This window comes from Nyctereutes procyonoides, unplaced genomic scaffold (genome assembly GCF_905146905.1).
Source record: "Nyctereutes procyonoides isolate TBG_1078 unplaced genomic scaffold, NYPRO_anot_genome, whole genome shotgun sequence".
Lineage (NCBI taxonomy): Eukaryota > Metazoa > Chordata > Mammalia > Carnivora > Canidae > Nyctereutes > Nyctereutes procyonoides.
The window spans coordinates 494048-506877 of NW_026575025.1; the positions used below are offsets into that span (position 1 = coordinate 494048).

The 12830-nt window shown below is 36.6% G+C and overlaps 2 protein-coding genes across 2 annotated transcripts; both read right to left on the reverse strand.

The window, feature by feature from the left end:
- Window positions 1–583: 583 nt before the first annotated feature.
- Window positions 584–1513, reverse strand: LOC129503057 (olfactory receptor 4A47). The gene has a single exon (XM_055314952.1). The coding sequence runs from the start codon at window positions 1511–1513 to the stop codon at window positions 584–586; it is 930 nt and encodes a 309-aa protein (XP_055170927.1).
- A 5250-nt stretch (window positions 1514–6763) lies between these two features.
- Window positions 6764–12582, reverse strand: LOC129502948 (olfactory receptor 4C12-like). Its single transcript, XM_055314850.1, has 2 exons — window positions 11685–12582; window positions 6764–6765 (listed from the first exon to the last, which is right to left on the reverse strand). Coding segments are annotated over exons 1-2 (900 nt in total).
- Window positions 12583–12830: the final 248 nt, after the last annotated feature.

The window sequence follows — 12830 nt, forward strand, 5'->3', positions numbered from 1 at the left end:
TAAAAATAATACTAAATCTCAGGAAAAAAAGTGAAAGATAAATACATAAATTGATGACTGTTTAGTATAATCATACAAAAATTTCCTCACTAACTTATCACCTACTATTGATTCCTTACTTTAAAAGCATTATATCATTCTAAGTGAAGTGATACACAAGACATTATAGACATTATATTCTTGCAAGGAGGAAAACTTATTACAGTACAATCATCTAGTCCATGCTTTAATTATAATTACCAGAAATTCATTAAAGAAAGTAAAGTCAGAATCAGATTTAAGAAGACTTCTGAATTCTGGGGCACCTGGGTGCCTCAATCAGTATATCGTCCAACTCTTGGTTTTGGCTCAGGTCATGATCTCCCGGCTCGGGGATTTAGTCCCATGTCAGGCTCTGTGCTCAATGCAGAGTCTGCTTCAGATTCTGTCTCTCTCGCTTTCACCCATTCTCTTTTAAATAAATAAAACCAAATAAATAATAAATAAATAAATAATAAATCCTTTTAAAAAAAGAAGAAGACTTCTGCATTCTAAGGAAATGAACCCTAATGTCAAATGACTCTATTCATGGTGGCAGATGGGCTCATTTGCTGCAAGTTATGATACTTCTGCTCCAGAGCTTCTTCATAGCATTTGTCATCTCAGAATTTCTCAGAGTGTAGATCAGTGGGTTCAGCATGGGGGTTATGACAGTATAAAACACACTCAGAGATTTGTCAATGGGGAAGGTCTTAGCAGGTCTTACATACATGAAAATACATGGAACAAAGAAGAAGACCACCACAGTGATGTGGGAGCCACAGGTCTGGAGGGCTTTCCGCCTCCCCTCCGGATTAAGGTTCTTTAGAGAGTGCAAGATGACACCATAAGAGATGAGCAAGAGCACAAACACAATAGAGCAGATCATCCCTCCATTGGCAGCAACTAAGATGCCAATGACATGGGTGTCAGTACAGACCAGTTTCAGTAAGGGGTACATATCACAGAAAAAATGATCAATGACATTGGGGCCACAGAATGGGAGCCCATAAATAGTGCTAAGTTGAATTACTGAATGCAGAAAACCTCCAACCCAGGATACCACAAGCAGCACAACACACACCCATTGCCTCATGATAACCAAGTAATGCAAGGGCTTACAGATGGCCACATAGCGGTCATAGGCCATCACCAGCAGAAGAAAGACCTCTGATCCACCAAAAAAGTGCTCTGTAAACAGCTGGATCATACAAGATTGGAAGGATATGATATTTTCCCCAAAGAACAAATTTGAAAGCAGTTCAGGAGAAATAGAAGAGGAATAAATGACGTCCATAAATGATAAGCTGGCAAGAAAAAAGTACATAGGCGAACCCAGGGTCTTACTGAAAGAAACAGTCACCACAATGAGTAGGTTGCCCACCATGGTCAAAATATAGAAGAGCAAGAATATAACAAAAAGGACCTTCTGTTCCTTTGGATTCTGTGTGAGGCCCAAGAGGACAAAGTCAGTAACATTGTTCTTTGGTTCCATTTCCTTGGCTCTTTCTATTCCTTATAGGTCCTGACCTTTGTTATTAGAAACAGTTTACCTTTAAAACAAAGAAAAAACTTTTAAGTATATTATAAGCTTAATTTTTTATTTAGTCAACAAAAAGTGCACATGCAAAATCTATTTCTATCAAACCTATCATAATTGATATCACTTAGTTAAATACAACATGGTTTCTTCTTCTCAGTGATTTCATATATAGGGAGTCAGACCGCTATAGATCAATTTAATAAGTGTCACCACAAGTATATTCATGTAGACTATGGATTCCATGTGCCATAACACATAAATCAACTTGTGATCTGGGAAGGCTTCCCAGAGAAAGCAGTACTTTACCTGAGATTTAAAGGAGAAGTGAGAGAACAAGATGGAAAGGAAATTCCTTGAAAGATACGCAATGTATAAAGTCCTACACAAAGTTTAATTCCTAAATGAAGAATCACTCAAGGTAATTTACATATTCAAAGTGGGAGAACAATTTATGAATGGTTCTCTGTTTACATCTACCTAATTGACATTTCCAAATAGATATCAATTATTTATTAAGATAAGTTTTTAATTTTCCACAATAAACCTATTCCTTCCTAAATGATCTCCATCTCATTATATGGTACAAAGTATTTTAATGACAGGAAATGGTAATACTGCAAGAACAACATCTATTATTTGTCATGCATAACTCTACATCATGTGCTATTTCCATGCTTACATAGGCATTTTATATATATATATATATATGTATGTATATATATATATATGTATACACATATACATCTATATCTATACATATGCACATCTATATAGATCACAGTTAATGTACACTTTATCTTTACAGTAGCAAGCACTGCTATCTCCATTTTATAGTTGAAAAAACAGGCTTAGAATACTTAATTTCTCAGTCATATACCTTTTAGTGACAGAGATAAGATTAAAAACTAACTTTGAACAAATAATTAAATCATATTTACAACAGAAATAAGCAGTAGTGTGTTTCTTCCTCTGTACATATGTAAAATTTGCTTATAGCTTTAGAGTAGTATTTACTGTGTTACACTGCAGATCATTAGTTAACATGTCTTCTCTGCTAGGTTGTCTATAACTCTATCATCTGTGCCAGGGATTTATATTTTATTTTAATTGTATATTTTTGTTAAAAACATTTATATATTAAATGTTAATATGTAATACATAATTTTGGTAAACTTACTTTTATATTTCTACTTTTTTTCTTCTTCTTTTTTTTTCTATTTGGGTATCCTAACTAAGAGGACTCTCTAATATCCAATTCTGGTTACATGTTTAGACATTTAACATTTTTAATTATTATGGCAATTTTTTTCAATTATGTTTTCTCAATTCTTTACAATTCTGCATGCAAATAAAGCAGCTTATGAGTCAAAAAAAAAAAACTAACTTTGATTGACTTCAAAGCTCCTGTGATTCTGAAGAACTTTTCAACTTTTAATTCTCATAAGCTCAAATTTGTAAGAATTTCCTGCATTATAAAATAATTCATACAATTGAAAATCTCCACCATTAACTCTTATATAGGCTTACCTTTTGAAAGCTTGCTTACAGTCAGCAGGAGACTTTTAAACTAACTAATAAAGACCTGGAAATGCCTCTCCTATCCAGTATGACCAACGAGGTCAAAAAGCTGCATTAGTCCTTAAGGATATATTTTACTTCACATGACCAGATCTGTGCTTTTCCTGCAGAGTCCTCTAAGTACTTCAGAAAATTGTTATTACTTGATTGTAGATCTATTTAAAAGGAATTCCATGATGCAAATAGAAAACCAAAAATTTTCCACATTAGGGTAATTTATTGAGGCAGGCAAATCTATTGAAATAACAAGTCAGCAACAAGCTCTTTTAAAAGGAAAAATCTCTTCCAAAAAATAACTTCTTTTCTAGTACCTCAAAAAAAAGAAAAATTACCATTCCCATTTTGGGGCCATCTCATTCTGTTTGTATGGCAAAATTAATTGAAGTGAGATCTAGAGAAGACATTCTTGAAATGTTCTGAAAGAATAGTAACATTGCTGAAGAGAATAGCATCTTCTCCCCAAAAATGCAAAGATCCATGGGCCATTTTTTGCCTTCCAACCAGATATATTATCAAGTCATGCCCTGGGAGTATGTCCTAGACTGACTCTTGCTTTATTCTATTTACTTTGATTTTTCCACCAAATTTTAAAAGAACATCTAGGTGTAAATATTCTTTTAGATCTATCACATTATGGACAGGTCAGATGAGAAGCACTGGTGAACTATACAGCCCCAGAGTACAAACTCCCCAGAAGACTTAGATTTTATCATAGAACTCCAGAACACTTGCCCTGTTATATCACTAAAGACAAGAAAGGAGGATAATGTAAGAGAGAGAAATTCTAAGGAAAAATTGAAAAGAAATGCTAGAGATCAAAAACACTGACAGAATTCAAGAATGCCTTTGATGAACATTAATAGACTGGACATAGCCTCAGGACATGGCAATAGAAATTTCCAAAACTGAAAATCAAAAAGAAAAAAGCCTGAAAAAATATAGACAAATAAACAAACTAGAACAGAATATGCAAAACAGTGGGACAACTACCAAACAGGTAACATACATGTAATGGGAATACTAGAAAAATTGACAAGAATAGAGGCAAGATTTTAAGCAATAATGACTGAGAATTGCCCCTCAAATTAATGTTGAACACCAAGCCTCTGGAAGCTCAGGTAATACTTCATAAGATAAATGCCTAACAAAAACCAGATAGAAGTGTGTCATATTCAAGCTTCAGAAAATCAAAGGTAAAATTTTTAATCTTGCAAGAAACCAAAGAAAAAGTATCTTACCTATAGGAGAGTGTCTGACATTAAGCCCTTTGATTGTACTGTAAGTGCTTGCTTGACATTAAGTTTTTGATTGACAAAGCATCCATTTCAAAAGCATCTATCATGAATAAACATATTACCAGCTATATGACACAGCTACTAGCAAAGCAGCCAGGTTAGGAATTAAGACACCTCCACTCATGAAGTTTCCTCTTTCATTCAGAAAGCCCTGGGTAACTTCAACAACTGACCAGTTGAGTGACCCTGCTTCTCCTTTTCTGTGCCTTAATTCTCACTCTCATGCTTTAAGTGAGCCAATAAATAGTGAACCCATGAAACCCTGCATAGGTCCCCACTACCATCAGATCCTAATAAAGGCATAGCCCCAGGTCTGTACTCTTGCTCTCTTTAACTGCAAACTCAGATGTGGCCCTCAGATATGCTGTTTACCCTCCAAGACTAGGGTGTAGAAAATCGTGTACCTTGAAGCTCCTGATCATTTTTACTGCAGTCAAGTGTATCCTGAAATCATAGTAAGAACCACAAGAGCCAGTCCAGCCACAACACTGGCCTCAGTGGAGGAAATGTCTATGGGGACTTACTATAAGTAATACAAGCCCAGGTGAGTGCCAGAGGCATTCCTAGACAATCACATCACTATCACTAGACTGGGACCACCACCACAAGAAGCAGAAGAAAGACTTAGATCCAACTTCTCAGAAACCATGCAAGAAAGAAGTGAATGGAGTATTTAAAGTGCTGAGAGAAATAAATAAATAAATAAAATGCTGAGAGAAAAGAAAAGAAAAAAACCCCACAAATCTAAATTTCTGTGCTCTGTGTAATTATCCTTTAAAAGTGAAGAAGAAAGGTCAAACTCATAGAATCAGAAAGTAGAACAGTGGTTGCCAGGAGGTGGGGATAAGAAAAGACGGAGATGTTGACCAAAAACTACTAACTTCCAGCTGAAGATGAATAAGTCCTGAGTATCTAATAATCTGTATGGTGACATAGTTAGCAATATTGTGTTATATACTTGAGGGTAAATTTTAAATGTTCTCCCCCCAAAAAAATGTAATTATGTGAAGGGATGAATGTTTTAACTTACCTTATTGTGGTAATAATTTCACAATATATATGTATGACAAATCACACTGTACACATTAAGCTTATATTATGTGCCAATTATACTTTAATCAAGATGAGAAGGAAAAAAATCTATGCCTAGATGTTTCTAGCAACTTTATTCACAATTGTCAAAACATGAAAACAACCAAGACACTCTTTGGTGGGTGAGTTGATAAATAAAGCTGTGGTACAGACAGAAAATAAAGACTATTTGGCACTAAAAGGTTGACCTACCAAGTCAGGAAAGAACATGGAAGAAATTCAAATGTGTATTACTAAGTGAAAGAATGCAATCTCAAAAGGCTACATATTGTATGATTCCAACTATGTGCAATTGTGTCAAAGGAAAAATGATGCAGACAGTGAAAAGATCAGTGGCTGCCAGGAGTTAGGGGAGAGAGAAGGATGAACAGGCAGTGCCTAGAATGTTTTTAGGGCAGTGAAACTACTTTGCATGATACTACAATGGTGGATACATGTCATTATACATTTCTCCAAACCCATAGAATGTACAGCACCAGAGGTGAACTCTAATGTAAATTATGGACTTTATGTGATAATGTTTCATACGTTCATCAGTCGTAACAAATGTACACAGTCTTGTGAGAGGTCCAAAGTGGGAGAAATTTCCATGTGTGGGGACAAGGATTATACAGGAACTCTCTGTAGTTCCTGCTCAAATAGCCAGAAGCTGAAAACTTCTCTAAAAGTAAAGTTTATTAATTTTTTAAGGTGACATGTGTCCAGGAAGAGGAAGCACACAGATGCATGTGGATAAGCTGAATATCCTGGAGGCCTGCATTAAGAGCCAAGATCCAACTAGATGGAGATCTGAGGTAAGATGAAATGAGCGTACCATTTTAAACCTAGACAACTGTGGATTTTAAACAGAATTTCAAATGTGTTGGAGAGAGGTGACTAGGATTAATTCGCCTTCTTACTTACAATAGCATAACTTGGAGAACATTATTTTAAATATCCCTCAGCCTCGTTTTTTAGCTCTAAGAGAATAATGTGCACTTAAAGAAATCATGATGATTGAATGATATAATGTATGCAAAGTGCCTGATACACAAAGTACACAATACATTTTGGGGTGGTTTTTTTAAAAGATGAGAGTCACTAAAGCAAGACAAGCATTTTGGTTTATTATGGAGAAAACTTTCCTTCCAATAAACATTTCAAAATTAAGCTAGAAGAGGTATTTGGGAAGTGCTACTGCATCATACCCTACACTATGCTAATGCCACAAGGTGAAAGACAATGCTTTCCATTGCATTTCTACCTTAGCACTAACCACAACTATTAGCACAGCAGGTATAAATGATACGAATAACTCTATGGTATCAACAATTTTCCTGCCCTCAGCTTCCTTGTGGTCATTTATTTCTGCTTCTTCTCCTAGATCTAGGATAGAGACTGGGATACTCTTAAACTCTGTGGAAATTAAAAACTATCTATGGGATAAATGAAACCCATTTTGTGAGCTCCCATCCCCAATTGTGCACATCCGAGTGTGTGACTGCCCCAAAATCTCCTAAAAGCATGCCACACATGTTAGTTTCCAAGGTATGTATCCACTATTCCAACATAAAATCCAAAGAATCTCATTTCCTTGTTTCCCTGCAACAAAGGTGCAGACATGTGATGTGTTCCGTCAACTAAGAGTCTGTATGCAAGTCTTGGAGCAGAAGTCAGTTATCTGGCGATAGGTAGTTCCAAGCATCAGGGCAACTTTGAGGTCAGGAATGTGATGGCACCACTGCAGTTTAGTCAGGGTAGGGTGATCCTGATTAGAGCACAGGCAGCATCTCCCTTGCATGCCAGTCCAGTCAGGTATGCTTCTGCAAGCTCTTCCTGATAGCTCAGCCTTCAATCTGTGATTCCCACTCTTCCAAATATCCTTAAACTATTTAATTGCATATCAAATATCCCTTCTACTGAAACTAGCTACAGAGATGCTGGATCATCGGCTAAGAACCCCAGATGATATATTCAACTGACCTAAAATTCTCCATTTCAATTTATCACCAAGAATGGAAAGTCATCAACTTCAGGAGCTTCCAGTTAACAAGGGTCTCTTTTAAAAATGCATTTATTCTTAGGAGGGTTAAGTGGAAATGATGGCCTTTTATTCAGTAAGTCTGTATGAAGCATTTACCGTGTGCCAAGTCTACTCTAGGTGCTGGCAATACAGTAGGGCGTAAAATAGCCAATACACCTACTTTTCGTGAAGCTTGCATTCTAATTGGAAGAGACAGAGAATAAACAAGTAAATCAGATAATCAGATGGCAAAGGTGCTATAGAGAAATTGTGAGTACTGTGACAGAATAACTCAGGGAGATAGAGGATGGCTTTACATGGTGATGGTGGTTAAAGACCTCTAAGGAGGTGGCCATTGTGTTGCAGACTGAGTGAGGACAACAATCCAAGCAATAGGAAGGCCTAGAGGAAGAGCATTTGGAGAATAAAGAACTAGTTCAAAGGCCTATAGGCAAAAGTGAAACCATTGCAGCTGAAGCTAGTGGGTAAGGGAGAGAATGATATAACAGGGTCAAAGAGATGTGCTTGAGTGGGACAACTATATAGAGATGTGCAATTTAAGCAAATGCTTTCACATGGGAATAAAATTTGTGGAAATTAAAGAAGCCATGAAGAGGCAAAAGTGGAGATGAATGTCATTGGCTACACCAAGTCCACCAAAGAAAACACCTGCCAGAAAGCACATACAGGTTCTGGGGAAAGACGATTGCTTGAGTCCAGATGTTTTATTTCACTTCATCTGACTTTAATTAGAGCTGAATTAATTGTAAGGTTAAGGTTGCTTGGTGATATCCGAGTCAGAAGGGAGTAGTTAATGACACTCACCCATATCAGATAAAAATCCCCTTCCTATGTACAAACTCCTCTCTAGTGGTTTTACTCATGACCTTTCAGCTCACTGTCTCTCATACCTGGACACAGATAAACACTATGAATTCTTGCTTTGAGGTCTTCCTTGAACACAAAACCTAGAGTGGCCCCTTGTCTTTTGAGTCATTATCACATTAACTACATCTTTAAATTTTTAAGCACTTGAATGTAACTTTTTTTCATATATATATATTAACTTATTTATTGTCTATCTCCCTACAAAGTGCTATGTGATCTGTCATTATTATGAAGTATACCATAGTGTTTAGGAGCACCGGTTCTAAACTGCATCTCAGGCATTTTCTAGCATGACCTACAGTAAATTATTTAAATTTTCCATACTTCAGTTCTTCTAGAAAGAAATAATAATAACATTATTTCATAGAGATCTTAGGGGATTAAACAGTAACTTGCCTTTGTAGCAGCAGTCAAATTTTAATAAGTAGGAACCACTTTTACTACAATTACTAATTATTGTAATACAGATGTTTTTATCATAGAAAGTGTCTCAAATTTTGGTGTTTTCCTTCACCTAATTGTAACTTCAGAGACATTCACATTTTAAGGTGAATTTTGTAGAGAGTGAATCTTACCTATCTTGTATTAATTTTGAGGGCTTTACTCTCAGAATTTCGAAAGTGCCTCATGACTTCATAATAGAAATATCTGCCTAGAGTTGAATAACATGTATAAATCAGAAGGTTTTTTTAAAAGTCAGACAGAAATAGAACACAAATGAACAATTGAAGGAGCAACAAAGACAATGACGCTTATTAGGTACCCACTAAGTGACAAGCATTGTCCTGGATATCTGGCATGCAGTGTCTCATCTAATGCTTAAAACTACTGTTTGAAAAATGTATTACCATTTCACTGTCCATGGGAGCTCAGATTAAAATAAGACCCTGAGGAATGCCTGGGTGGCTCAGTGGTTAAGGGCTCTGCCTTCAGCCCAGGGTGTGATCCTGAAGTCCTGGGATCTAGTCCCATGTTGGGCTCCCAGCATGGAGCCTGCTTCTCCCCTGCCAATGTCTCTGCCTCTCTCTTTCTGTGTCTCTCATGAATGGATAAATGAAATCTTTAAGAATAAATAAATAAATAAAATTAGATCCTCAGAGTTGATGAATTACATAAACTTAACCAGAATTCAATACTAATTCCGTTTACTCCATAACTCAAATCTTTCCACATCACCCAAAACTGCCACTAACACTAACTTCCAGAGGCTGAATAATAACATAAAGTCAATTATGCTCTTACCTAAACTTCAAGGAAAAGGTTACCTGACATAGTATTGATAATATATAAGATAATATAAGGAACTAGCTGTCTTTTTTCACCTAAGGAGACAGGGACCAACATCCATAAAGGTGTTGACCCAAACACAATGAGGACCCTGCTAGTTCAAAAAGAGATATAAGCAAAAATCTGTTCATACTGAGTTGGGCAAGCAGTGTTTTTTTTTATTCTTTTAAATATGCTTTTATAATGTTTACTATGTGCCAGGAACTTTCATAAGCATTTAGCATATAAAAACTCATTTACATAGCCCAAATATATTATGAAATTTGTATTATTGTTACCATTTTTACACATAAAAAATATTGTAGAGGGGCAGCCCTGGTGGCTCAGCGGTTTAGCGCCGCCTTCAGCCCAGGGTGTGATCCTGGAGACCCGGGGTCGAGTCCCACATCGGGCTCCCTGCATGGAGCCTGCTTCTCCCTCTGCCTGTGTCTCTGCCCCTCTCTCTGTGTGTGTCTCTCATGAATACATAAAATCTTTAAAAAAAATATTGTAGAAAGATAAAATAATTTCCTCAGGTTGCATTCAAACTCAGGAAATCTGACTCCAGATCTACTTTCACCACACCACCTCCTCTAAACAAGTATCTCAATTCTGTTCACATTCTGGTTGCCTATTTTTGTTGACCTCAGGTTCATAATAAAATGACCTTTTGGCCCTTCAGTTAAGACTTGTCAGAAGAGAATCATACCGATAAGTGGACCAGCCCCAAGGCCTAGGAAGCATGAGCCCAATGGAAATGAGAAAAACAGGAGAATGCAAGAAAGTAATTGGTCAAGGATGTTCGGAAACATTCCAGACACCAAGAATTTTACAAGGCCAGTGAGTATAGAATATTATTCTTCAAAGAAGGTAGAAAGAAATTATGTATTATCCATTCCAATTCTCAAAAAGTAGATTAAGTGGTTCTGCAATATTATAGAGACTCCAGGAATAAATTTCATAATCACTAACAGCCTTTGAGAATTTATTGGTAATAAAAGATTTACAAGAATTATGTATTAATCCTAATAATATCTCTATCACTCTCCTTTAAATCAAAGATACTGTAGTTTCCTAAAGTTCACAATGAATGTAGTAAAACTAAGTTTTGACTCAGAACTATCTCACTTAGAGACTATTCTCTTAACGATTAGAATACACTAAACTCATTCCTACAAATGTGCATATAAAAATGCTACATAATGTCTCCTTCACACAGCAAAATCATGACAATGATATTCTCAATGTAAATGACTAATTGTTATTACAGTAACAATAAATTTTAGTCCAAATAACCCAGCAAGGATAGTAGGTCTTCCCTTTGGAAATAGAGAGGAAAAGAGAGAATCAGACCAGATGTAGCAAAAGATTAAAAAGTATAGGAAGTGAACATAAAGAACAGAGAAAGCTTCACAGAACACTACATTTTTGTTTTGCCATTGCAAAGGCAGTAAGCTTGCACTGCATGACTTATGAAGAGTTCAGTTTCATGATGCTCATAGCATAGCAACTGCTATGAAATATACTTCCCAGGAAGTGCTGTAATAAAGTGATCTGTTAATAAGCTAAGGATGCAAACATAATCTATAGCATTATTGCTCAAAGTTTATGCATAGATCATCTGCTTAGACACATCTACATAACTGGTTTAAAATGCAAATATGCCAATCCAAGAACAGTCCCCCACTGAGTTAGAATCTCCCGAGTCTATATCCTGGAAATGTGTGTTTTAACAAGAGTTCCAAGTGATTCTGAAAGTAATCAAAGTTTGACAACTAAATGGGCAATAAGTAAATCTAAATGTCATAGTTTTAAATGATTAATAATTTCCTGCCTGGGCCTTTCCTCAGAAAACTTACATGCCAACATAAACATACTTTTACATATAATGTTCACTTGGCCCTGAACCATTGAAATTATATTATCTTCTCTTTGCCATTTAAAAGATAAGGTCATTTTATGCTATTGTGATTCTTTCTCCATTGAAGTCACCTTTTGATACAGAGCTTCTTTATAGCATTTTTCACCTCTGCATTTCTCAAGGTGTAGATTAAAGGGTTTAACATAGGAGTTATCATGGTATAAAACACAGCCACAGCTTTATCAATGGAAAAGGTGATCGCTGGACGCAAATACACAAATATACAGGGCACAAAGAATAAAATGACCACGGTGATGTGAGAGACACATGTAGAGAGGGCTTTACGTCTCCCCTCCAAGCTGTAGGTCCTTAGAGAGTGCAAAATGACCATGTAGGAGACCACCAAAAGGAGAAAGTTTAACAAACAGATGAACCCACTATTGGCAGCAACAAAGAGACCAAGGGTATGAGTGTCCATGCAGACAAGTTTCAACAAAGGGTTTAAGTCACACATGAAATGATCTATAACGTTGGGCCCACAGAAAGGCAGCCAGACTGTGAAGAAGATCTGAATGGTTGCATGGACAAAGGCTCCAGCCCAGACCACGCCCACAAGGAGGCTACAGAACTGTTGACTCATGATGGTTGTGTAGTGCAAGGGTTTGCAGATGGCCACGTAGCGGTCATAGGCCATCACTGTAAGGAGGATAATCTCAGCAGCACCAAAAAAATGCTCAGCAAAGACCTGAGTCATACATCCCCTAAAAGAGATTATTTTTCTCATAGTAAGAGTGTCAGCCAGCATTTTAGGGGTCATGGAGGAAGAACAGCAGCCATCTATAAGGGACAAGTAAGACAGGAAGAAGTACATGGGGGTTTCCAGGGCCTTGTTGGTGCTGATGGTGATCATGATAAGCAAGTTGCCTGCCAAAGTGACCAAGTAGACAATTAAAAACACAACAAATGAAAATTTCTGAAGTTCCACATTTTGAGTCAAGCCCAGGAGGATGAATTCTGTCACATTATTCATCTTCTCCATCAAATCCATTCAGGTGACAAGTGACATCCCTGAAAAGAAAGTCACACTCATCCTCAATAATGACACTTTCACCTAATGCATATTCATGGCATGCCTTATTTTTTCTAGTTGTGCAGAAGATGAAAACAAGCCCAAAACCCTATTGACTGTTTCATTTTTTGTATTCTTATAAGTGACAATGTAGGTGCTATTGTTTGTAGGTGCAATGATTTTTTTTTGAGAGTGAAAGAGAAGGAAAGAGAACACAA